Below are 27,947 nucleotides of genomic sequence, written 5' to 3' on the forward strand. Positions count from 1 at the left end.
AGCTCGCGGTCCGACTTTATTTTTAGCTCCCGGGCACGCAGCCCTGCCTCTGGCTCCGCCTCTTCGCTGCCCCCAATGGGAGAAGGAGTTTCCGTCGCATCATCGCGCGGGCGGGTGGGAACTGTCCAATCAGCGCTCGGGGAGCACTGGCGTAATTAAAAAGCGGCGGAAGACGGTGGGAGGGTCATGACGCAGCGAGTTTCAGTCGTGACTTTTGCAGGGGTCTCTCTGCGTCCCCTCTTTTTCCCTTTAAAGTAAAGCGGCGCCCGACGCCCCCTCGTGCGTCTCGGGGGCGGGGGCGGCCGCCGCAGCGGGAGGGCGGTGCTAACGCGAGCCGCCGGGGGGCGGGGGGAAGCGGGGGCCCTGCGGCGGCGCGCGGTCACGTGGGCGTGTTTGGGGGCGGGGCCGCGCGGCGGTTCCGGGCGGTGGGGCGCGCGAGCGAAGAGCCGAGGCTGCCGCACCCGCCCGCCCCGCCCCGCCCCTGGATGCCGCTGTGCCCCGGCGCGGCCGCCGCCGATCGCAGCGCAGGAGCCGCCGCCGCCGCCGCCGCCGCCGCGGTGGATGTGGTTGGCCCGGGGCTGAGGAGGCCGCCAAGATGCCGCAGTCCAAGTCCCGGAAGATCGCGATCCTGGGCTACCGGTCTGTGGGTGAGTGGAGGGCGCCGCGCGGCCTCCTCGCGCCCGGGCCCTGCCTCGCCTGCGCGCCGGGACGCGGCGGGCCCGGCCATGTGGCGGCCGCGCGTTTCGTAACGAGCCGCCCGCCACCGTCGCCACCTCCATCTTGAGCGGCGGCGGCGGCGGCGCGGCCGGGCCCGCGGGGCGGCGGCGGGACGCGTCTGGGAGGCCGCGGGCGGACGGGGAGCTCGGGCCGGGGCGGCGGCGCGGGGTCTGCTGCGCGGCGCGCTGCCGCAGGGCCCCCGGAGGCCAGAGGCGCACCTGTGCCCCCGCGGCGAGCTGCCGTGACCGTTGCTGGCCTTCCCCACCCCACATTAGAGTGCGGGGGTTTTAACAAAGGAAACAGCCCCTCGGGGCTCTTCTGCCTGGGAAGCTCAACCCTGTAAAGAAAACCAGGGACCCAGAGGACGCGTGGCTGCTGAGGGCGAGTTTCCTACGGAGGAAACTCGGAAGCGCCCTCTTCAGAAGCCCCCTAGGGTGCTGCCCGCGGCCGGAGCGGGAGGGCAGAGAAATTTCTGATCTCTCGGTGTCCTATTTTTCTTTGCGAGAAAATAAGGTCAGGTACTTGTAACCAGGCTGCTGAAGTAATTCAAAAGTTTGTGGTGTCCCCCCCCCCCGAAAAAGGTTGACATATATTTGAAACTGTTTCTGGCAGTCGCTTTTTTTGCCGAACAGAGGTGGTCTAGGGGTGGGGGGTGGGGGGGCCGGGGGGCCAGAAAACGGGGGAGAACACAGACCCGTTGAACTTAGCCCTGCTTCGGGGTGAGGCTTTATTGTCTGACAGCCGGAAGCCTGGAGAAGTTACCTTTATCTCTCCGTGTTATTTTAAGAAGTAACTGTCTCAGGGAAATGTGCACTTGACCGCGGGGGGGTGGGGGTGGGTGAAAGCAGGGGTTCGGAGTCTGTGGTGATTGCAGACGGAGGTGACACGAACCACCATAGGAAAGCTGGCGACTGCCTGCTGGTCGCTGGACGAACTCCCCGACTTCGCTCTCTGTTCTGCTTCTTCACCCCCACTTTCCACGGCCGGTGCCAGGGTCTGTGCTCTTTGACCAAGATCAGCTACAGCATGGTTACTCATCCTTTTATCATCTGTCTCTGGGGGGGTGGGGGGAATCAAAATCAGAGGCTGGGAGACGATTGTATAGAGATAAGGGGTGACTCCTGTAGGATGCGGTGCCGCACCGTGTGGGGGAGGAAGAGGTGACAGCTGCAGCCGTAGAGTAACCGTGCGTCAGACGGAGGCTTTGAAAGTCTCTAATAGTCCCAGATGCCCATATGGAACCCGGCATCCCACCTGTAATTGGCAGTCTGACCCACAGAGCCCTTGCTTCTCTGCATTTTGAAGAGTGGGACTGTGACATATACTGGCTCTTGAGTGAGTTCCCTCTGATCAGATACAGAGTGCCCACTAATTAAAGGTAGCAGTCTCTGTATAATCAAGTTACAGGTGACATGTACCTGGGCTACCTGATTTCAACTGAAGAGAACGTCCCACAGATCCTGACTTATTTACCCCTTGAAATTCTTGAGCTGGCGATTCTAGTCTTTAGTAAGCAAGTGTCTAGCATTTTATCACTGTTTTGCTAAAGAAGTTCCTTATGTCCAGTTGACATCCATTCGGTTTTATCTGCCTTCTAATCGTCATCCTCCTAAAGACCCAGAAGTGACAGGTCACCCCTTTGTCCTCACTTCACATTTATTTTAAACTGCTGTTAGTAAAACACTGTGCTCAGTTAGACTCCAGCGGGATACAGCGTAAGGTCACCCCCTGTTTTCTGTGCCTTCAGTATGTCATATTGCTATATCCTACTTCATTTTCTCCATGTTTGTTTTCATACGTCGTGATTAAAATGAAATGTATATTGCAGAGGTTAGATTACTCCTAGTCTTTGCATTTGATTTTACAGTTGTTTGCCTTTGTTATGAACCAGGACGTTTTGTAGTTTGTGAGCTCTTTTGTTTTGCCAGCATCAAAAAAGGAGATAATTCTCTTATTCTACGTACTAGACACACTTCAGAGAATTATTCAGGATTCAGACTTCTGAGTTTACTGACATGGTTGCTTGCGAATGGTGCTATACTAGAGAAATTTGAGTATCTGTGTTTCTAGGTTGTGTTATTTTGTGATGCTAAGCTGTTGTGTCATATTGACTGGGGGTAAATAGTGGTGGGAAAGGGCTAAGCTAGAAACCACACCTTTCCTAGAATGTTCTCTTGATTAAATATCTCATATGCCAGTTTGACTAGTAGATTACTTATCATTGTGAGTTTATTTTAAAAGTTTACTGTCAGCTAGAACTACCAAGTGCAATGATTGTTCTACTACTTGGCATTTAAATTTTGTATTTTTAAAAAAACATTAATAAAACCACCAGGGAGGAAAATATAATTCTCAGGTAATTTATACAACCCTCCCCCACCCCCCACCACCCAAGTACTTTTCCTGTTATTTACAATGTTAAGCTTTTAAGGACACGTCACCTGTAACGCAGGCTGGCTTTGAGGGAGTGCTTTGTATTAATTGTTTTGGTGGTGGCCCAATGTACCAGCTCCCTTACATCCATTGTTTGTAATACAAATGAGTAGTCCCGTCATAGAAGGTAACCAAACTTAATCGAGTTAAAGTTATAGTGTCATTTAAATATCTTCAAATAAAATCTGGCATGTTTTTCACTGGAATGTTCTACAGACAGCTTTGATAATCGACTTTACCATTAGACCATAATCAAAAGACTCTCCTTTGTAAGCCTCAGGTTAACAAGCAGGACGGAATCACAGGAATGTGAAAGATCTTAAGAGAAAATGAAACTATTCTGTGGTTTGGTAAAAAGCAGTTCAGTAAAAGTAACCCAGATTATTACCTACCTTGTCAAAATGTTTTAGGCAGTAAAGAACTTGCATCTCTGATTTGGATACTTCATAGGGAAAGATGTTGTTAAATTTGTTCCCAATAGAATACAGTCCAATTGTATTCTGATTTACTGTCTATTTTAAGTCATTCTTTTTTTAGAAATAAATTTTACTGGGACTTCCTAGGTGGCACAGTGGTTAAGAATCCGCCTGCCAACACAGCAGACACGAGTTTGATCCGTGCCCCAGGAAGATAGCACATGCCACGGAGCAACTAAGCCTGTGTGCCACAACTATTGAGCCCATGTGCCGCAGCTACTGAAGCCTGTTCGCCTAGAGCCCGTGTTCCACAACAAGAGAGGTCACCACAATGAGCAGCCCGCGCACCACAACGAAGAGTAGCCCCTGCTCGCCGCAACTAGAGAAAGCCTGTGTGCAGCAACGAAGACCCATTGCTGCACACGGGCTTTCTCTAGTTGCGGCGAGCAGGGGCTACTCTTCGTTGAGGTTTATTTATTTATTTATTGGCTGCGTTGGGTCTTCGTTGCTGCACACGGGCTTTCTCTAGTTGCAGCGAGCAGGGGCTACTCTTTGTTGAGGTGCGAGGGCTTCTTATTGTGGTGGCTTCTCTTGTGGAGCACAGGCTCTAGGCGCGAGGGCTTCAGTAGTTGTGGCACACGGGCTTAGTTGCTCCACCGCATGTGGGATCTTCCAGAACTAGGGCTCGAACCGGTGCCTCCTGGATTAGCAGGTGGATTCTTAACCACTGCACCACCTGGGAAGTCCCAAGTTACCCTATGTTTTTCTAACAAATTGCTTTGAAAAATTTTAAGGTAAAACATTGTTTGCCATGTATAAAATGTATTAGTATGTGAAATTGTATGTCCAGGTGCTTAATAACATTTTGAAGTTGCGTACTTGTGGGTGGGACTAGTCCTGAAGTATAGTTGATGAACAATATTTATATAAGTTACAGGTGTACAACAAAGTGATTCACAGTTTTTAAAGGTTATACTCCATCTGTAGTTACTATAAAATGCTGACTATATTACTTTCCGTAAAATACTGGTCATATTCCCTGTGTTGTACAGTATATTCCTGTAGCTTATTTTGTACATAACAGTTTGTGCTTCTTAATCCCCTACCCCTGTATTGCCTCACCCCACTGCTCACCATTGTTTCTGTATCTCTGTGAATCAGCTGCTTTTTTGTTATATAGAATGTTACTTTGATGTCCATGTGGGTTTATGTGGATCATACTTACCTTCATCCCCCAGAAAGAAACTACTCATTAGCAGTCAGTCACTTCCCATCCTCTCCTCACCTCAGCCCCTGACATCCACGAATCTACTTTCTGTTTCTGTGAATTTACCTATTCTGGACATTTCGTATAAATGGAATCACATATACATGGTCTTCTGTGCCTGGCATTTTTCATTTAACATAGATATTTTATTTGTGTCATATTTTAGATTCCACATATGTGTTATCATAGAGTATTTGTCTTTCTCTCTCTGGCTTGAATTCACTTAGTATGATAGTCTCTAGGACCATCCATGTTGCTGCAGATGGCATCATTTTATTCTTTTTTATGGCTGAGTAGTATTGCATTGTATATATGTACCACATCTTCTTTGTCCATTCATCTGTCGATGGACCGATGGATGTTTAGGTTGCTTCCACGTCTTGGCTATTGTAAAGAGTACTGCTGTGAACATTGGGGTTCATGTATCTTTTCAAATTAGAGATTTTGTCTTTTCTGGATATATACCCAGGAGTGGGATTGCTGTATCATATAGTAAGTATTTTTATTTTTTTAAGGAACCTCCATACTATTTTCCATAGTGGCTGTACCAACTTACAATCCCACCAACAGTGTAGGAGGGTTCCCTTTTCTCCCTCTCCAGCATTTGTTATTTATAGACTTTTTAATGATGGCCATTCTGAGCTGTGTGAGGTAATACCTCACTGTAATTTTGATTTGCATTTCTCTAATAATTAATTAGCTCATCTTTGTTTCTTGTACTAGGCATCCTTATGGGTGTGAAGTATCGTATACTGTTTGCGAATAATTTCTTCCATTCTGTGGGTTGTCTTTTCAGTTTTAAATTTTGGCAAAGTCCAGTTTATTTTTTCTTCTGTCACTTGTACTTTTGCTGTCATATGTAAGAAACCATTGCCTAATCCAAGGCTGTGCAGGTTTACCACTATGTTTTCCTCTAAACATGTTATACTTTTATCTCTTACATTTGGATCTGTGATCTATCCAGAGTTAAATTTTTGTATGTGGTGGGAGATAGGAATACAACTTGATTCTTTTGTATGTAGATATCAAGTTGTGCCAGCACCTTTTGTTAAAAGACTGTTCTTTCCTCATTGGATTGTCTTGACATTCTTGTCAAAAACCAGGTGACCATAAAAGTACAGGTTTATTTCTGGATTTAGTTCCTTTGCTCTCTCTATGTGTTGGTCCTTGAGCCAGTATCACACTATCTTGATTACTGTTGTTTTATGGTAAGTTTCAAGATGGGGAAGTGTGAGCCCTCTAACTTAATTCTTTTTCAAGATTGTTTGTCTATTCTGAGTCCCTCGTATGTCCATATGAATTTTAGGACTGGCTTATCAATTTCTGCAAAAAAAGCATCTGGGACTTTTTTTTTTTTTTTTTTTTTAGTTTCTTTATTGGCTGTGTTGGATCTTCTGTGCTGTGTGTGGGCTTTCTCTAGTTGTGGCGAGCAGGGGCTACTGCAGGCTTCTCTAGTTGGGGAGCACGGGCTCTAGGCATGTGGGCTCAGTAGTTCTGGCATGCAGGCTCAGTAGTTGTGGCACACGGGCTTAGTTGTCCCGCAGCATGTGGGATCTTCCCGGACCAGGGATCAGACGCATGTCTCCTGCATTGGCAGGCGGATTCTGAACCACCAGGGAAGTCCCACATTGGGGATTTGATGGTGTTTTACAGTTTTGCAAGTACCTTCAATACCTGGTTTAAAAAACAGTTAAATTCTCATATCTGCTTCTGAATTCATTCCATTGCAATATGTTGCTTTAATAAAGAATATGAGCCTGCGCAGATACGTACCTGGGAAAGGAAGGAGTATTTGAATACTACTTTTTCAGGTGATTGTGGATATTCTTTCACACCCACCAAGACTCCATAAATGGTAGTTTCTTAGAGGTTAATTGTAGTATCTAAAATCATATGGATGAAGTTTCTTTTTACTCTGTTACATTGAACTGCATTGGTTTGTATGCACACTGGATCTTCTATCCATACCTGATTTGGGAACATCATACGTTGGTCATTTGGAACAGATTGGTTCACAGTTACACAGATTCTTCCACATTTTGACACATTTCAATATATTTCCTTAATATCTTTCTTTCAATATATTTCAAATATTTCTTTAAATGACATTTTTTAGTATCACCACCAATCTCAGAAAAATCTAAATATTGGGAAGCTGTGACGTTCACCCCAAGCAATGCAAGTGACTCAGAATTCTAATTCCTCTTTTGAGAGTTCAAATGGTAGCAAAATGCTACCAGTTTTACTTGAAATGACAGTGCCGTTTCTTTCCTTTCCAAGAAAATGCCTGTCAGATACCCACAATTGAAACACTGATAGTTTGTTGGTCATTCTTACAAGTGAAAATGGTGTTGCGTAATGAAAGTGCATGTTTCAGACCACGTCCCAGTCACCTGCCCAAGTGCTTTTCTCCCAGACAGCGTCATGCTTCAGTGTGTCACAGCCATGCTTGATGCATACATCCTATTTTGTCTTCAGAATGTTAAGAAGACATGTATTTAAAGGTCAAGATTTAATAAAATTAATAATTTTTACTGCTTCCTCAAACATATTGTTAAGTAAAAATGGCTTTGCTTTTTTCCCCCTTTTTTACTGTGAGTGCACGGCAGTGAAGATACAGTGACTGCCCTCTACAGTTCATAACCACTGACCACTATCTTGATTTGTGCGAAGGGGCAAAAGTCTAGCAGTTTTACCCACCGTTGGTTTTGCACCATTAATGAATAAATGAACACAGTGGAAAAGGCAAATAACGTATGGTATTATGGAAATAGTTTTGACTCGGGCCCGCTGAAAAAGTCTCCAGGGACCCCCCGAGTTGTGCAGACTGCACTTGGAGAGCCACTGAAGCCCGGCCTGCAGGGTCTTGCTAGACTGCTGCTAACTTCTGTGCGAGGGGGTGTGGTGACCGCAGTCTTAGAGGAGCCTCCCAGGGGAGGCCCTGCAGCATTGGCCGAGACCAGGGTGGTGAGGCAGGAAAGAACTTGGCATGTTGAGAACGGAAGGAAGTGGGGTGGCTGAGCATCGCGAGGTGGGAGGAGGGAGTGGGGTTGGAAAGGTGGTCAGGGGCTGGCTGTGCAGAGAACTGTAGGGGAACTTTCCTCCTGCGTAGTAAGCAGTGAACTCTTGAAGCCTGGAGAGAGTTAGGTTGTCTAAATGCCAAGTGACCTGGCTTCTGACTGTTGTGCAGTTTGAGGTGGATTCTTGGTTTTGTACCTGGTACTAGTGAAGCTCTCAGAGATTAATAAAAATTGCCCCTGTGGCAGCACACCAGGACCTATACGCTAATTAGCATGGTTTTCAAGTACAAGTATCTGCAGCTTTATCACAAAATGAGAACTAGTCATCTCTGCCTGTGATCGTGAAGTCAGAAAGGTGCAACATTTTCCTTAGCTTAGGGTCTGGAAGAGAGTTCATAACACTGTCCATGAGTGGATTGTACTTACTTATTTCAGTAAATCAGAACTGAACTTGGACATGATTGTGCAAGTTAAAGCATTATGAAATCTTTAGTGCTCACACTTGAGAGAACCTTTATTCTTAGTTCTAATATATTTTGAAGTACCAAATTCAGTCTTAACAGTAGTGTACTCACAGTCTGTCTTAAGCTGATAACCGTCTGAATGCAAACTGTTGGGTACCTTTGGCATGAGTTGCTTGATTGACTTAGAAATGTAGTATCTCAAACACAAAGGTCTAGGGATACTATTTTAGTGTTTTAATAGTCCTAAATATATATTGGGCACCTGATAAAAGAGAGTTCCACATAGGGCATCGGAATTTGAAGTTTAAATTGGTATTAGTTCAGAATGGAAGTGCCGGAAACCTGGGATTGCGCTCTGTGGGCAGGTGAAAGCAGGATGACTTAAGGATCCTAAGAAAGTGAACTCCTGAGCGTCCTTGGTTGGTTGGTGTCCCCTTCCCTCATTTCTCTTTTTGTTGTGCTTTCTTGCTTGCAGAAAGACTCCTTGGGGATGTTTGAAACAGAAATAGATATTTTAACGAGCTACGTTACGATCCTGCTTTTTGCAAGATTCATAGTTGAATGTTATTTACATGGTGGCATGGTAAATAATTTGTGAACACGGAGGTGAAAATACTGCCTTTTCAGTAATATAGTTTTAGGACATGAAAATGCTTTTCTCATTAGACTTGTATGGCTCGGACATAAATGCATCTGGCCAGTGTTTTGCTGGTTTTCAAATCTACATCCCTTTTGGAATTTATTTTAAAGAGAATATTTAAAAATACAGGTTCTGTTTAGTCTTGCTTATGATTTTTATGAGTGACTGAAAAACGTAACTGGCAAAATTCAACCATGGTGGCTGACATCAAGATGGAGGGAGGTTCAAAATGACCTTGGCAGACTGGACAGACCATGCTAAAATGTGATGCTCCATGGTGGGGGTAGAAATGGGAAAGCACTGTGGGATTTCCAGCCCGTCTTCTGGGAAGAAACTGTAAGTATGGCCTTTGAGTACACCCAGGGGCAGGAGTGCCTGACTACAGAGGAGAGCTCTGCAAAAGTTTAGAGCAGAACATCACTGAGGTGGCTACTGGAGGAAAGGAGCACCACAAATGTAAAGTCTTATGTTTACATTTCAGAAGAAGTCTCCTGTGCACACACAGGTTTAGAGACCTGGATTAGTTTTCTGAGCAGTTTAGTTGACAGGTTCTCACCATAAACTAGTTCAGCCGAACTCTGGACCCCAGACAGCATGGTGTCTTCAGTTCTGGTGCCCACTTCAAGCAGTGGTTCTTAATTTGGACTTCATGAACTTTGCCTGAGACTGTGTGCATATTTTCTGGGGAAGGAGTCCAGGGCTTTTAGCAGCTAACCAGAGGATTGCAGTCCTAAAAGACTGAATTGCTAAAATGACTGGTTGGAAGAGGATGGTGTGTGGGTTGAATGTATCATGTTATTCAAATAGGTGTTCATTAAACGTTTGAGTAAACTAAGTCCCTACTACGTACCAGGCATGGTCTACTTAGTCACCAGGGGTAGGGCAGTCCTGATCTCTGCCCCCAGGGAGCTTCCATCTACTGAGGGAGCCACAGTAAACAGTTATTACTACTATTACTAATGATTGGCTGGTGTTGTTAAAGCATCTGCTGGTGTGGGACACTCTTACGCTCCACGAGGGAGCACAGGTGTCATGAGGAATGGATTGGTGTTCGTATATGGTGTCAACACAGATTTTTAAAGACGTTTTGAAGAAGTAGTCTTTATTAATAACCATTCGTGCTGATTGATAAATATGCTTTATGTCTCAATTCCTTTTCCTAATTTTTTTGTTGTTACTAGTTTGCTTGTTTTAGGCCACTAATCTTTATTTATTTATTAAAAAAAATTTTTTTTATTGCCTGCGTTGGGTCTTTGTTGCTGTGCACGGGCTTTCTCTAGTTGCAGCGAGCAGGGGCTACTCTTCGTTGTGGTGCAAGGGCTTCTCATTTCAGTGGCTTCTCTTGCGGAGCGCAGGCTCTAGGCGCATGGGCTCCAGTAGTTGTGGCTCACAGGCTCTAGAGCAGAGGCTCAGTAGTTGTGGCGCACGGGCTTAGTTGCTCCGCGGCATGTGGGATCTTCCTGGACCAGGGCTCAGAACCCACATCCCCTGCATTGACCGGCGGATTCTTAACCACTGTGCCACCAGGGAAGCCCCTTGCTGCTAGTATTGATAATTCTTAAACACCATGTTCTTGTTAAAGATTGTGGTGTAATTTAGGAGTTTATCTCTTGTTTGCTTTTCTGTAGCTGTTTCCCACCCTGACCCCCAGCCTTCTTCCCAATTTTGGCCACAAATCTAGCAAAACTCATTCTTCATTGTTGCCAAACATGTAATTGACTATAGTCTATTAAGACTGTTCCCTTGTCTTCCAATTTGGCTTTATCTGTAAATCATCCCATAGAGATGAATATCCTATTTTTAAAATCTTTAGGGAAGTAGGTCCATGGCCTTTCTTGGCAGCACTTTCTTTTTTTCCTTTTAGATTAATAACCCTGACAGTTAAAAAGTTCTTCATTAATGTAGCACAGATCTTCATGTAATAGTACAAACTTAATTCTCTTATTTTCCTCAGTGGAATGTAGCATAGTGCATAGCACTGGTAAGCACCCAGTAAGTATTTGAATGAGTAATAATTTTATGAACCAGTTTTATTTGGTTATTCTCTTTGTCATAATAATAATTGCAATAATAATTAATTTTTTTGAAATTTGGTAAGGGAGTGTGAGAGAAAATAAGATGATGTCAACCCTGCTTAATTCATAGCAACAAGTGAGATAATTCATGTGAAAATGTTTTGTAAACTCTTAAAAAAACAGTGTCTCACTTGTAGGTTCTGGTGAACAATTAAAATTTGGATTTTCTGCATCACATGCCCTCAACTGCCTCTGCATGTGATAGAGCTGTGGGGATGGGTGTGATGCATTAGAACCACGGGAGCACTTCGCAGAACACACAGCAACTCCTTAGGCACCCTTTTTAAAATTAGAATAGTGAGGTAAGTGGTTTTTTTTATGTTTTTTGTTGTTGTTTCCAAAAGACTTCCTTGGTGACCCTGATATGTATATATCTCACCCTGCCCCCCTCAAAAAAGCAGCAGCAACCAATGCTACTATTGACAGAACTACACATTTTTTTTCACTAAAGTGGGTCGGGAACTTTAGTAAGCATGTAATGTAATTGGTATTGTGTATTGTGTAAGGAACACATTGTTAAAGAAACCATCACACTGTTCATTGTTATTCTAGCCCTTTTAACAATGATGATATATTCAGATTCGCATCCGTTTACAACCCCAGGTGATTCTGCAGTCTTTCTCTGCCATGTGCAAACCTGGCCCCTTTTATCGACGTCCTTCTATCAGTGGCTCCCAGAGAAGCACCTCCCTGATACTTTTTCATGTCCTGGCCCTGTGGCTCTCGTGACCAGTGGAATTCTGCATAGGTGATGATGGGCCAGCGCCAGCCTTCAAGCCTTAAGAAGTCGCCAGCTTCTGCTTCTGTGTTCTCTGGGGCTTCGAGTAACACGGGGGAGAGGCCTTACGAGCCGACACGTGGAAAGGGAGAAGGTCCAGCCACTTGCCAGCAGAGGCAGCCAAGGGGTGACTTTAAGACCAGCAGAGGAGCCAGCTGAGCCTGGCCTTGATTGTAGAATCAGGAACAAATGAAATGGTTACTAATTTCAGCCACTAAGTTTTGAGGTGTTATGCAGTGAATAATAATGGAAACAGTCAGTAATTTTCTGCATTAGGGGTATGTGTGTGTGTGTGTTTGTATTTATTGATATTTTTTCATGTGAGTGAGAATTTCAGTAGTTGTTACTATATATCATTTTCTTAGATTTCAAGTTAATATATTAGATATAATTATTAGAATGTAAAGTAGGACTAAGTGAAAATATCTAGAATGTGGTTGTGTAATAAGTCCTCAATAAATGTCATTATTGGGGACTTTCCTGGTGGCGCAGTGGTTAAGACTCTGCGCTCCCAATGCATGGGACCCGGGTTGGATCCCTGGTCAGGGAACTAGATCGGACATGCTTGCCTCAACTAGAGAGCCCACCTGCCACAACTAAGATCCAGCGCAACCAAATAAATTTAATTAATAAAAAACGTGTAGTTCTTTTTAAAAATAAATGTCATTATTACATGGCAGATATTCTACATGTATTTTCATTTAATCTTCACATCTACCTATAAAATAGGTATTATTATTATATCTATTTTACAAATGAAGCAAACCAGGAAAACTGCCTACTGTCACATAGCTAATAATCACCATCCTGTTCTGCTTGGTGAAAAAGTAAATATCTTCCCTTTTTAAAACTTTCTTAATCAAATTTTGTCTTTCTATGTCTGACTTATTTCACTTGACATAATACCCTCCAAGACAAATACTCTGTGATATCACTCATCTGTGGAATCTAAAAAAACACAACAAAGTATTGAATATAACAAAAAAGAAGCAGACTCACAGAGAACAAACTAGTGGTTACCAGTGAGGGGAGGGAAGCTAGGAGGGGCCGTATAGGGGTAGGGGATTAAGAGGTACCAACTATTATGTATAAAATAAGCTACAAGGATACATTGTACAGGGACTTCCCTGGTGGTCCAGTGGTTAAGAATCTGCCTTCCAATGCAGGGGATGCAGGTTTGATCCCTGGTCGGGGAACTGAGATCCTACATGCCACAGGGCAACTAAGCCCTTGCGCCACTACTGCCAAGCACGTGAGCCACAGCTAAAGAGAAGCCTGCACACCACAACAAAAGATTCCCACATGCCGCAACTAAGACCCAACACAGCCAAAAATAAAATTAAATAAACTTTTTAAAAAAGGATATATTGTACAACACAGGGAATATAGCCAATATTTTATAATAACTGTAACAGAGTATAACCTTTAAATATTGTGACTCACTGTATTATACATCTGTAACTTATGTAATACTGTACATCAACTATACTTCAATAAAAAAAGAAATCAAGTTTTATTGAGGTTTAATTTATATGTAATAAATACCCATTTTAAGTGTAAAGTTAGGTGGGTTTTGATAGGTTTATTCATCTGTTTAAAACCTTTACTCCATTCAAAATAAAAAACTTTTTCATCACCCCCAAAAAGTTCCCTCATATCACACCCCCACTCCCACACAAACACTGGTCTGCTTTGCAGATTACTATCAATAAGTTTTTCTTGTTCTAAAATTTCACATAAGTAGAATCACACAATAAATACTCTTTTTGTGTGACCTCTTTCAGTAAGTGTAATATTTTGAGGTCCATCCATGTTGTCATATGTGAGTGGTTTCTTTCTATTGCTGAGTCTCTTGTGTGGATGTACCATAATTTGTTTCTCCAGTCACTTGTTTCCAGTGTTTCACTGCTAAGAATAAAGCTTTGATGAGCTTTTGTTGTGTGTTTGTGAACATACAGTCATTTCTCTTCGGCAGACACCATGGAATGTGGTTGCTGGGTCCCCTGTGTTAAGTTTATAATTTTCTGAGAAACTACCAGTTTCCCAAAGCATTTGTACCATTTTACACTCCCACCAGCAACAGAAGAGACCCATCCTCACTGATACTTGATGTTATCAGTTTTTTTAACTTTCTGGCCATACTGATGTGGTAGCTCATGGAAATCTGAATTTTCCCAATGATTAATGACATTGAGCATTAATGACATTTTCATATACCTCTTGGTCATTTGTATATCTTCTTTTGTGAAGTGTCTGTTCAAGTGTTTTGCCTTTGTTATTGAGTTCTTTTTATTGAGTTATGTATTCTGAATAATAGTTCTTTTTCTTGTATACGTAATATTTTCTCTTGGTTCATGGCTTCCTTTTCATTTTCTCTTATGTTTCAAAGAACAGAAATTAATAATTTTTTTAAAGCCCAGTTTATCAGCTCTCTTGTTTATGGCTTACTCATTTTTTTTATCATGTAAGGAATCTTTGCCTGCCTGAAGATCATAAAGATTTTCTCATGTTTACTTCTAGAAGTTTAATAGTTTTTGCTCTTAAGTTTAGGTCTATGATCCATTTCCAGCTAATTTTTGTGCATGAGGTAAAGGTTAAGATTCTTTTTTAAACTTGTAGTGCAGTTTACATACAGTAAAATGTATCCCTTTTGGTGTATGGCTCAGTTTTAGCAAACACGTAGTTAGGTAACCACAACCACAAGACACAGAACAGTGCCACCAACTCTCAAAATGTGCTTGTTCCCCTCCGTAGTCAGCCCTCAGCCCCTTCTGTTTTCTGTTCCTGTAGTTTTGTCTTTTCCAGAATGTAATAGAAATGGAATCACATTTGAGATTTATCCGTGTTGTTGTGTCTATCAGTAGTTCATTCCTTTTTATTGCTGATTCGTGTTCCTTTGTGTGAACTTGATATAATTTATCCAGTCACCTGTTGAAGGACATTTGGTTTGTTTCCACTTTGGGGCAATTATGAGTAAAGCTGTTACAGGTATATGCATACAAGTTTTTATGTGACCATAGTTTTCATTTCTCTTGGATAAATACCCAAGAATGGGACTGCTGGGTCATCTGATAAATGTTTTGTTTTTTAAAAACTTGTTGCATCCCCACCCAAGAGATCAGTTGCTCCGCATCCACTCCAGTACTGGTATTATCAGTATTTTTTATTGTAGACAGTTTTAATTTGGTGTGTCATTATCTCACTGTAATTGTATTTGCATTTTCCTAATGAGTAATGATTAGCATCATTTCATGGGCTTACTTGCCATTTGAATATCTTTATTAAAGTGTTCAAATCTTTTGCTCATATGCTTAATTGGGTTGTTTTCTTAATGTTAAATTTTGAGAGTTTGTTATATATCCTGATTCACGCCCTTTGTCAGATAATGTGTTTTGCACAAATTTTCTCCAGGTCTGCAGCTTGTCTTTTCATTCCCTTAAAAAGAATCTGTTGCTGACCCGTTTTAGTATTAGTGAGGTCCAATATATCCCTTTTTTCTTTATGGATTGCACTTTTGAAATCTTTCTTAACTCAGGGTCATGAAGATTTTCTCCTGTGTTCTCTTCTAGAAGCTTCATAGTTTAGGTTTTGCAGTTTGGTCTGTGATCCTATGCTTTTATATGAGATATGCTCAGGTTCTTCCTCTTTTTCAGTATTGACATCCAGTTGTTGAAAAAGACTATTCTTTCTCCCTTGAATTGCCTTTGCACCTTTATCAAAAATCAGCTGATCATTTATACACATGGGTTTATTTCTGGAGCCTTAATTTTGTTGCATTAATCTATATGTCTGTCTTTATGGCAGTACCACACTGTCTTGATAAGTGTAGTCTCCTAATAAGTCTTGAAATAAAGTACGTACTTGTTTCTTCCTAAAACTTTCTGAAGCTCTTGTTTCCGTTACAAAACACTTTTTCTATTTTCTCCTTTTCTGGTTTGTAATAAATACCCATTTTGAAGCAGGTTAAAATGCCCATTTTTCATTTCTGGTCCATTTTTCAGAATTTCATCCTGATCTTCTTAGTGTTTCATCATTTCACGTCCCTCTCCTGAGTGGAAGTTCTCCAGTGGGTTTTATTACAGGATAAAGTGGAAAATCTTTGGTGGTTTTTTTTTTTTTTTTGGCTGCACTTGCATGGTATATAAGATCTTAGTTCCCCAACCAGGAGTCAAACCTGTGCCCCCTGCAGTGAAAGCGCCGAGTCTTAACCACTGGACCACTGGTGAAGTCCCTGGTGGTTCTTTTTTAAAACAAAAACAACAGTGCTTTCCAATGCTGTGGGGAGTGGGTGTGTACTTGACTTTTCACACAGGTTCCTTTCCCTCTGTCAAGATTACAGGATCCCTGTAGGTGGCAATCAGGTGCATTGTACTGACATCTTTTTCAAAATTCAGATGATCACAGAATCCTGGTATGGAATAAAGTTGGTGTGTGCAGACTCAAGGTGTACTGTGTTGATCATAATTTGGGAAAAGTTTTATTGACTTTGGAATGCTGTGCTAGAATTTAATAACCATTTATAGGTGCCACGTGCTGTGCTTTGTATTTATGATTTCATTTAGTCATCACACGCATGAGGGTTCCAAGGCACAAAGGCGTCACCTTCTCCAGAGACGCAGCTGGGGTTCACACCATAATCTGAGTTCAAATCCTGAACCTTAACCCACAGCCCTGTTTTTACTAACTGTATTTCAGTGCCAGGATGTATTGTGATTTTAATTTACTAGTGTGCTCTCGTCAACCCCCGCCTCCTGAAGCTGCCATCAACAGATGATGTTTCTTAGGATAAATGGAGTCCTGCAAATAGGAAAAGATGATTATTACTTGGTGAATATGTTTTGCCCTGTGGAGATAACCACAGTTATTCCATTATTTACTTGAAATGTATTTTACATGAAATAGTAGGAACATATTTCAAAAGATGTTACCTGGGTTTTTTTTTAAACAAAGTATTTGTGGAAAAAAAGTTTTTCATATTCACTTGATCGTGTTTAATCTGTTTTTTCGTAAGTTTTTCAAAGTAGAAGTGATGCCTTGGGTAACCTCCGGCAGCTCTTGGCATGTTTTGTTACCGTCTCTGCAGACCTTTATAAGATTAATTTCACCTATTCTGATTATTCGGATGGCTGCTTTTTCTTAGTAATAGAGTTTTTGTGTGGTTGGGAATTTGGGATTGCAGGTTGGTGTTTGAGTTGTTTTCCTCTTACTTCCTCTGCCCTCTTTCCATCTTTACCCACTCTTTTCTTTGGGGTGTTTTCATTGGCCTTTGTCTGGCCCCAGTCCAGGATCCTCTTGTGGGGAGCTTGCTTGGTTCCTGGTAGGGAATCTGACTGCGTCCTGTCCCATTTGCCACCCCCATCCCAAACACAGAAAAAATGTGACCCCATTGGAGAAAATATGTATCCATTCCTTGTAAAGAAAAGGCTGTAACAAACAATTACCACCATTTTTTAAACTAATGAATGAATGGATCTAAGCAACGATGAGGAGCAAATGTTAATGCCACAAAAAGAGAAACAACCAGGTATTATGGGGGACTCTTGATGCAAACACAGACCAAACAAGTGCTTGGTCAGCAGCTTTCCTTAAGTTTCTGGCTCTGGCCTCTCTCGAGAACCACTGCAGTCAGTTACTAGAAAGCATCACTGATGTTTGTTTCTTTCACAGAGGCCTAAGTTCCTTGAGAAATTTTACTTCCAGATTCTGTCAGTTAAGAGTGGGTGTAGAGTCAAGTGATAAGTAATGTTTCTTAAAGCAAAGAAGACTTCTATCACTCTAAAATACGAATTTATCAGCTGGAAGAGGAGTGATTTGAGTGATCGTCATAGGAAAATACTAAAATTTTCTTTCTGTTGCATTAATACTGCAATCAGTTAGTATGCTTTTGACTGCGAAGTAATTTCTCTCATGCGCAGAGAATAAGGGAAGGGCATTCGTGCACATAAATGGAAGACTGGCAGTTGACTGGTCAATCAACTTCAGAACAGTGTTTCTTGCATCTCTTTTTTTCTGTCATCCTTGACTTTGGTCCAGTGGTTCTCAAACTTGTGGCACATTAGAATCACTCAGGGAGCTTTTAAAAATCCCCGTGCCCTGGCTGCACCTTGTAGTAATTAAATCAGTTACTTGGTGATGAGACCCAGCCAGTAGTTTTGGAATTCCCTAGGTGATTCCGGAGTGCAGCTAAGTTTGAGAACCAGTGTTCTAAACTTTGGAACTTGGTTTGGAGATGAGTAGCACCAGGGAGCTTGGTAGAAATGGATAATCCCACACCCCACCCCAGATCGAATAGATTCACAATCTACACTTTAACGTGGTCCCTAGGAGAACTGCTTATTCTTTAACATTAGGGGAGCCCTGCTTTAGAACACTGGTTTTCAAACTTCCAGACACACCGGCATCACTGGAGAAGTTTGAAAAATACTGAAGCATGGTCCCCACCGCTAGAAATTCTGATTTCTGGGGGTCCTGAAGTATTACACAGAATCTGGGTTTTACTGTTGCTTGCATCCCATAGTATTCACGATGTTCATTTGTCCCCATTGTTTCCTATAAATTGGTAGTTAAATCTAGCAGTTTGGTCAGATTTAGGTTTCTTTGATCAGATTAGGAAGAGAATCAGCTCCCTGCTTCTTTTTCTTTCTTTTTCCTGTCTCTTATTCCTCCCCCAGCCTCCTTAAAATTGCTTCCATGGATAGTGGTCTGTGTTTTGCATCAGGAGATGCGTCATATCTGGTTACTTCTCTTTTTGTGGCATTAATAGCTGCTTAGATTCATTCATTCAGTAGTTTAAAAAAATCATAGGAATTGTTACATCCTTTTGTTTACAAGGAATAGATACATATTTTCTCCAATTTACTGCATTTATTACTTTTTTTATTTTAATATACTTCTCACTAATAGAATTTATGTACCAAGGAAGGGCTTTCTGTCTGTTTGTTCGCTGGCTTATCCCAGAGCCTAGAAACTATCCCAGCACCTAGAAACATTCTTGGAACATAGTAGCTGCTTAGTAGCTAGATGGGTAAATTAATGAGTTAATCCATAGCCAGGGCTTTGAAAACTCCTGATTAGGAATGGAATGAAATGTTACCAAGCTTGACACTGTAAAAAATACAGCTGTTCGGAGGCAGAACCAGGAGGAAAGGTGTGTGGACAGGTTGGGGAGCACATCTCATTATTTTACAAAGTGAATAGTCCAGCACTTCTGTCTGCAACTGGTGAAACTACAAGTCCAGGTTTCAGTGCCAGTGGTGTAACCATCTAGCTCTGGGGGATTGGAGGGGAGAACAGACCACCTGCAGCTTGGTGGCTGCATCAGCATCTGGTCCCTATGGAGGTAGACATCCCGAAGTCACAGTGTGGCTCTGCCCAGTAGTTTCTTGGAATTGTTGTTCTCCGTTGCAGGCTTCACTGTTCTTGATTTCTTTTGTAAAGTGAAAGAGCTGCTTCTCTTCCTTAATTACCTCCATAGCTTTAGCCTCTATTTTCCTGACTTTTTTACTTCAAGGCTCCTCAAACCAGAGGCCAAACACTTTTTGTCAGGTTGTTGTCAGATTACTAAGGACACACAGGTCACCTGCCTCCCCACGGTTGTGATTAACTTGGGTTAGTGGGGTAGAGCTTCAAGCGGCTGAGATCATATTCTGTGGCGTGCACTCACCTCTGTGGTCCAGGATGTAGCACCCAACAGCGGCAGCGCCCAGCCAAGTCTTTCTGTAGCACTTGACAGCGGAAGGGGAACGTAAGTCAGGATGTACCGCCTTGGATTTTTAAACATATTTAATAAGTATTTCAGAGGCGTGTGAACAAACCAGATGGATTGGGGTAAACCAGTCGAGAAATGAAGAATGCGTTTAGAACTGTTTCATGAGGAAGGTTTGGAGGATACCAGGAGGGGATGGGATATAGAGCCCAGGGACTAGAATCACCTCTTCTTCTGCCCCATGGTGATAACGTGAAGAGGGCCAGGCAGACCGGGCTGCATTGCACAGCGCAGGGGCTCCCTTCACACTGATGTGCACGGAGCTAAGACAAGGGTGAGTGGAAGACAGTGGTGTCACAGCAGTGCCCTCTAAGGTTTGGCCCCAGCTCATAGTCATGGCTGTGTCCCAGTTCCTGGCCCGTAGTGTGTGTTCTTTAAATGCTTATGATCTGAGCTGCTGGGAGGGACTGGAGGATTTGGGAACACCCTGAAGGCTGGAGGAAGTAGGTGATTTGGAATGGTCAAACTTGAACTTGTCCCCTGAGAAGAATGGTTCTTAAAACTGAGGGTGCGGCAGATTAGTGGGGAGCTTATTAATACTTCTTTCCAGGAGGTTTAGGTGGGGTTCAGGCATTTGCATTTGTAGTAAGTGACCCTGTGATGCTGCCGGAACCGCACTTGACCGCTTTATTGGGAAAGGGACACTCACAGAAAAGATTCCTAAAGAGAGAGGACAGCCTGGGGAAAGGCCACAGATTGAGAGTGGTTGTCAGCCTGCGTGGTTGCGGAGCTTTTCTGCAGCTGAGCTCAACAGGCTCACAAAAAGCCAAAGATTAGATTAAGATCAGGATTTATCAGAGGGCCCAGAGAAAGGAAATTGGTGGGTTCTGATAAAAGAGTAGTGCACTGTTGTGCACAGTGATTTATCTTGGGCCTTAAACAGATAGGGAAGGAAGTGAACCGTGGTAGAGATTGCAGATGCGGGAGAATCGTAGAGTAGTGTGTATCTAACTCTTTTGTCTTCAGTCTGTAGTAAGAAATAAATTTTACATTGTGACCCAGTCATAAACGTTTATATAACTGAAAAGCTTCGTGATGACTCTGTTATTTGCAGTCCACTCTGGTGTTCCTATTTCTTTAAAAACAGTGCTGGTCATAGCTCAGTATATTGATGTAATGATCTGGTGGGTTACAACCCTTGGTTTGAGGACATTGTTTCCAGAGATGGTCTGGATTAGGTGATGGGAGTCGGAAGGTGAGGGCTCGGAAGGTGAGGGCTCGGAAGGTGAGGGCTCGGAGGGTGAGGGCTCCGGGAGAACACACGCCCTGCCTATTGATCGGTTCGTGGGAGGTGCAGGTGCTGGGGGTGGAGTTGTCTGGGTGTTTCATGTTGTGCTCAGGAGGTGGGCCACTGAAGTGTGTGGAGGTGGCTATTGGTGGCAAGACCAGTGAGCTTGGAAGCAAAATTGTAAGACAGCTCTTATACATGGACATTGAGGTCCCGTAAGGTGAGCTTAAGGACTCGAGGTGGAAATGAAAGCAGTTCTTGGGATGGGTGTGTCCCAGATACATGACATTGGTGCCCATGGACCCCTCCACCCAATGACTTGATAGCCTAGCAGATTGAAACCTGTTCCTCCCACCTTATCCCTGTGAACAAGTGACCGTCTGCTGTTTCAGAGGATGCTGCTTTAGGGGTGGGGAGTGATATATAAGTAGTTATTTTTCTTTTCAGAGAATAAGCGTGAAAAGTTGTTCAAAATTAATCTGAAAAGTATTAAAACATTTATATAAATAGTGCCTGTTTTATAACAGTTGTGAAGCTTGAGAGATGCAGTTAACAACCTTGAAGGTTTATCTTTTGTGAAAATACTGGGTAAAAAAACTTACTGTGCTAAATTACCATTGCAAAATATATATATATAAAACAATGTTATTTTTACCTGGCAAAAATTCAGAAGAAACTTCTTAAAAATAATTTTTATGAGTTTTAAAACTGGTGGTTCTTAGTTTGGAGGGAAAATATTTGGAAGTTAATTGTGGGATACAGAGATACATTTTCAGACTTTTTGTAGTACTGTTATATCATAAAATGAGTGATTTATATCTCTCTGTGTTGATAAACACACTCTGGGCACATGCTGCTTTTCTGTTTATTTCAGCTCACTTCTGTATTGTTTTCATATAACATTCTCCAAAGAGTTGGTCTATAGTTGAAATTCTCTGCAGATTGTACAAATTAATGCATCTTCTGAGAGCATGATCATTGTTGAAACATCTTCAGGAAATAACTGCTGTTTCAGAATCTGAATTTGATAAAGGCAAAAGCCAAAGAAAATGTATGAACTTACTATGAGGGGAAAATTTTAAAGGTGACCAAGTAAAGAACACAATTTGCTGTAGATGAACAAAGTCTTTTGTAGCTGCTGTAAGCAAAGTGCTTGCGAAACTTGACCAAAGAGCTGAATGGCTACTTTGGAGGATGAGGATGGTGAGGATGTCTCTTAAAGCCAGAAGTTACTAGAACCAGGACTGAGAACACTATGAGCAGTGGGATTTATTTAGTAAGGATAATTGTCCTTTAGTGCTGACTTGTAAAGATTTCAAGCCCTAGTTGTCTTATAATTCTAGTTTTTAATGGAAACAGGAGAAAACCGCTGTGTCGAGTCTGCAGATGTAGCCTTCCTGTCCCTTCTTAATTTAAGTGATTGATGATCTCCCCTCAGGGGAGAGTCCAAAGATGAGACCCAAGGGAGACCTAGCTTTTCTTCAGTCCCATTTCTGCTGATGAATAATCCCTTTTTCCGAGGACCAGTCTGATTGAGGAATCCAGCTTGCTCCCTCAGGAACTGGAGTTTTAAATCTGGTGTCCCAGTTCGTTGCGAAGATGATAGTTTGCCGTCAACCCTTGCTGTGATTTGGGTTGAACTCCGTTGTCTGCTTTTGCCAGAATAATTACTTGTGTTTTCAAATTAAATCTTCATTTAGCCTATCAAATAATTTATGCCCTTTATAAAGATACACGTGAGGACCTTTCTGGATGTGTGCCAATGATTGTACTGTTAAGTGTGGTCCACTTGTTAGCTGTGACTCCGTTTTGGCACCGTATCTCATGCTGTCTGGTTCACTGTGTGGAACTTTCTTTCCAGTTTGGTCGTGGCTTCCGATTCCCGAGGCTTTTCTCCCCTGCCTTTGCCACTGCAACTAGGGCTGTGGAGACTTAGCTGGGGCCAGCGCGTGGTGGTTTATTCCTGTCTAATCCAGTGTTTCCTACTGGTTTCCCTCTTTCAGGGAATTTGCGTGTATACCACACCCTCTTTCTTTCACTCTTTTTAATCCAGTTCTACTTTTAAAAAGTTATAAAAATCATTTTTAGTTTTTTTTCCTTTCTAATATTCTGCAGTTTTGCTAGCTTACAAAAGCTGCTAGCTTCCTTGCTGCTTTCAGTACATCAAATAGTTCTGCTATACTTTGAGCTAAATGCTTCTTTATGGGCTGGCTTACGTAACACAGTTTCTTTTGAACACACTTCATTTGAAGCGTGTGGCATTCCCAGGCTGCCACTGTATCTCTGTGTCACAGGCAGGCCTGCACCTGGACACCACCACATACCGGATACTTGTTTCCTAGTCATGTGTGTAAATTGACATCTTATGCTATTGGAGTGTGAGCGTGCCCTCCGGAGGTCTGGGCCCAAGTCAGGTAACTTCAGGCACTAAAAAGAAGTAAAACAAGATGGTTATGAGAGAGCGACTGTTAGGGAGCAGGCACCCCCTTGGGTTGGATGGTCTTGGAAAAGGGACATTTGAGCTTAGGCCAGAATAACGATAAACGTGTGTCTGTACATTCAGAGATGGGGGAGCGGAGGGAGGGGCGCTGGGACAAAGGCATGAAGGCGGGCAGGAACTTGGCAGGGACTGAAGGATGTGACTGGAGCCCAGGAGGGCCCGGGAGGAGGGAGGGCAGCAGATGAGGTGGGGACGTGGGCAGAGCAGGGCCCCCGGGGGGAGGGTTAGGAGCTGGGGGTTCCTCTGACGGCGGTGAGGATTTTAAGCAGGGAAGTAACATTTAATTTTCCAGAGGTCTTGGAGGCTACTTTGTGAAGAATGATTTCAGGTTTTCGTCATTCTGGAGATGCTCTGAACAGTGCTTCGCTGCTTATGAGGAGCGGCAGGCCTGCGGACTTGGGGCTTTTCTCGCTGTCTCCCAGCAGGCCTGACGTTGAAGCTTGCGTGTTAATTCATTTGAGCGTATGGGGACTGCCTCTCGTGTTGAAAACGTTGTGCCTGTGTCTCTCTGTAATGTGGAGGAGGACAGGCCCCGCCCTGACCCCGAGATGTAAAACTCCTTTTACCAGACTTCTCTCCTTGGCTCTCCCTGCACCTCCTTTGAGATGGGAGTTCTGTGAGATAGCATGTGCAGTGTGTGTTTAATAATGCTCTGAGACCATGTGAGAGAAGGAAGGGTTTGGGGTGAAATTAGGGAGGGACCACTTCCTATTTCCTGCTGATATAATCAGTCTGCCCTCCATATTCGCAGGTTTCGCATCCAGGGGTTCAGCCCACCTCAGATGGAAAATGTTGGGGGTGGGGGATGGAATTCCACAAAGTTCCAGAAAGCAAAACTTGAATTTGTTGCACACTGGCAACTATTTACATGGCAGTTATGTAGAGATTTAAAAGTACATGGGAGAATGTGCTAGGTTATATGCAAATACTATACCATTTTTTTAAAAAAATGTATAGTTGATTTACAATGTTGTTAGTTTCAGGTGTACAGCAAAGTGATTCAGTTACATGTGTATATTATTTTTTATATTCTTTTGCATTATGGTTTATTACAGGATATTGAAAATAGTTCCCTGTGCTATACGGTGGGACCTTGTTGTTTATCTGTTCAGCGATTTGTATCTGCTAATCCCAAACTCCTAATTTATTCTCCCCCCCCCCCCGCTTTCCCCCTTTCACAACCATACATTTGTTTTCTATGTCTGTGAGTCTGTTTCTGTTTTGTAAGTTCATTAATACTACACTGTTTCATGTAAGGGACTTGAGTATTCTCGGATTTTGGTATCTGAGGGGAGGGACAGCTGTGATGTGGCCTGTGTTCTTGCACTGTTTCTTCACAGAGTACTCTGTTCTGAAGTTCTCCAGTAGAAATTTCCTGACAGTGGAGAGGCAAGAACTTAGGGCTCTGGGTCTCAATTTGTTAACATTTAGGCTCAGTGTTACTGATGATTTTGTGAAGTCAGAGCATGTCTTTGTTATCTTCTATGTGCCAGACATCGTGAGGCCTTCAGTACTGAATGATTGAGAGAGGATTCCTACCTCCAAGAAGTTTTAAAAATAGACTTTTGTCACGTATTTTCAGATTACCCTCTTTAAAAACTGTACTTGGTAACACTTATAATAGCCATAAATGAAAGAGCCCAAAGAAACTAATCACGCGTTATTAATTTTGAGTTCAAAATTAATAGCCAGATTTCAGGGACACCAGAGGAAATTAGCTTAGATCTTGTTAAAGAGTCTGTTTGCTTTTAAGAGAATATGTGATAGGCTTATTGGTCAGTACTGTTTATTAATGTCACAGAAGTGTTTAATTCATAATAGCTTAATTGCTAAATTCCTGTAGTATATATGAAATTTATTTCCATCTAGACTATTTTTTGGTAAAATAGTAGAATTAAAATTTTTTATTTTAATATGCCAATACATACTGAGCTATTGCTCTCTTTTATAGGGAAATCCTCATTGACGATTCAGTTTGTCGAAGGCCAATTTGTTGATTCCTACGATCCAACCATAGAAAACAGTAAGTATTGTTTTCAAGGATTTATAAACTGAGAAGCCTGCTTTTTGCGTGCAGCCACTGTGTATTCCTGGAGGCTTTGATTGCAGGGGGTATTCAGTTATAGATCTCCAACTGGGGTCCCAGAAAAGCTTCCAAAAGCTTTATCCACTTTACAGTGAATGAGTTTTATTCAGTGTCCGGATCCCACTATCTGGAAATTGTTACTCATCTCCATAGGAATCCAGTCCTCCGTTGGAACCTCATATTAGAGACGCTGCTTTAAGAAAACAAATAGCACAGTTTTCTGTATTTTTTAATTTTTTTCCCTTCTCAATGGTACCCCTTTTTAGGGATTCCAAGCTTGCAAAGAAAGGATGAAAACACCCAAGACCCTTTGTACCTTACTCTTGTAGCAGCACTAGTCCCCATCCGCTTCTCTAGTTCCAGAGACCTGAGAGGATGCTGTGGAGAAGTGAGCTGTTTGGGACTGGAGAGAGCCCTTGCAGTACTTTCTGAAAAGTTGGCTCCAAAGCCTATTGGCATTTCAGGCCACGTGCAGAAAAAAGCACCCGAGACCAGAACGAGCCACAACCTTTACCTTGTCCAGTTTCAATCCATGGTTTCCACATCTTCCTGAAGGATTCTAGAACTACAACACAGGTCGTGGTTCTAGGAATCATGGAAGAGAACCTAAAACACTTCCATCCAGGGAAGCTGGTTTTTTGGAAGCTGGTCTTGTTTGGGGCTATCTTAGAACTCTAGGTAGGCCCTGGAACCAGTCTTCTTAGGTTCTGGACACCAGGGCTTACCTAGGATTTTTCTCCAGGAGCACATAGATTTAACATGGGATTCATCAAAACCTGATTGGCATGTTAAACATGAAGCCAAGTTAACAGCCACGTTCATGAACTTTAGCAGCTAGATTCATAGACTTCACCTGCCCAGAGCTTGCAGGAGACAGACTTAAAAAGAGGCTTACAACAGGGGGATGGAAAAACTACAGCCCACAGGTCACAAAGGCCCCACTGCCTTTTTGTACAGCCCACGAACAAAGAATGGTTTGTACGTTCTTTTAATATTTGAAAAAGAATAGTATTTGTGACATATGAGTGTTCTGTGAGTTTCAGATTTCAGCATCCATAAAGTTTTATGAGAACACGGCCCTGCTCGTGCACTTAAGCTCTGCTGTCTATGGCTGTCTTTGCGCTTCGGTAGCAGAGCTGTTGAGTAGTTGCCGCAGAGACCATATGGCCCACAAAGCCTAAAATAGTTACGGTCTGGCCCTTTTCAGGAAGAGTTTGCCAGCCTCTGGCTTAAAATATTCAGCTGTCCTTCGTGTCCCAGCGTGCCAGTGGCAGGGACGGAAACCTGTTGGTTGCTAAACTGACTCTGGGAAGACCCAAGTGAGAAGTGACCCCTGCTGGTATCTGGAGTCCTGCCCACATCCTGTGTTGGATTGTCAGCCAGCACTTCATAGTCTGCCCGGGGCGGGGTAGCATTCTAATGCTACCTGAACAAGTTTGATTGTCTCGCCACTGGAGTAAGCATAAGAAAGCCATGATCCTGCCCTTAATATTGGCTGTGTGTAGCGATTTCAAATTTTGTGTCCTTACAGAGATAAGGCTCATTTGGAAATTTTATTCACAGAACCATAGAAGACAGTTTTCATGATAAGCTCTGCCTATAAAAGTGGTTCTTCTAATTGTATATCTTTGTGCTATGTAAAATTGAGTTGGAAGGAAAGTCATGGTGTTGAATATAAATACGTTTGCTTTATGTTATGAGGAATGGAGCCAATGAAAGTACAACTTTCTTACCTTGATAGTATCTCAAAAACAGAATGATATGACCCTACTTTGAAGGCTGTCAACATCATCTTTAATCATGATTTTAATGTTTTCCTATCTAATATTTACTGTTCAATAATAAGGAAAGAATTAATAGTGTTTATTAAATCTTTAGGCAAGAGCAGAAATGAGTATCACAGTACTTGAATCCCTTAAAAGTTCATGAGACATATACAGACATCACATTCTGTTTACCAGGCTTCTGTCTAACACAGGGCAGAAACCCTTCCTCCACCCTTTCCCCCACAAACTAGTAGAAAAACAATGTTCAGTAATAACAAGGAATGAGAAAGGAAGTGGTTTCCATAAACTCGTCGCTAGCAACATAAATGAGCAGATGGTTTTATGATTTTAAAAAACAGTACTCTGTAAATATGGGATTCTCATAATTACTTTATACTTAACTTTATAATAATATAGAACAGGTTGTTTCTAGCAAATATTCAGTAGTAACAGTTCTCTATGAAGTATCACTGCAAAAGCAGAAATGCTGTTAGTGTCATCTTTTAGCTTAGGGGTATAGAAGAATAACGTCAGTAAAACCAAAATAATATTTTCTAATTTGGGGAAATTTCTAGACCAAATACTACTATGCAGATGTACTTTTTTTATATACTGTAGTGTTAATCTCACAACTCAATGCAAATTAAATTGATATAGTGAAACTTAACTAGTGGTGGTTTATAATTTAAAGGAAAAATAGCAGCAAATCACAGTTTCTGCCATCTCAAGGTAGCCCTTTTGATGAATTAATAAAGCTATTCTCAGAAAGTTGAAGAGTTCTCATTAGGAGTT

General features: G+C 42.5%; 1 protein-coding gene across 1 annotated transcript in view; it reads left to right on the forward strand.

Moving 5' to 3' along the window:
* Positions 1–408: 408 nt before the first annotated feature.
* Positions 409–27,947, forward strand: part of RHEB (Ras homolog, mTORC1 binding) — a 44,037-nt gene continuing 16,498 nt past the window's right edge. Inside the window, exons 1-2 of the mRNA XM_057732067.1 lie at positions 409–647; positions 25,255–25,326. Of these exons, the coding sequence (XP_057588050.1) occupies positions 596–647; positions 25,255–25,326 (124 nt within the window). The 5' untranslated portion in view covers positions 409–595. The remainder of the gene's footprint in view (positions 648–25,254; positions 25,327–27,947) is intronic.

The sequence above is a fragment of the Hippopotamus amphibius genome, chromosome 4 (assembly GCF_030028045.1).
Source record: "Hippopotamus amphibius kiboko isolate mHipAmp2 chromosome 4, mHipAmp2.hap2, whole genome shotgun sequence".
NCBI lineage: Eukaryota > Metazoa > Chordata > Mammalia > Artiodactyla > Hippopotamidae > Hippopotamus > Hippopotamus amphibius.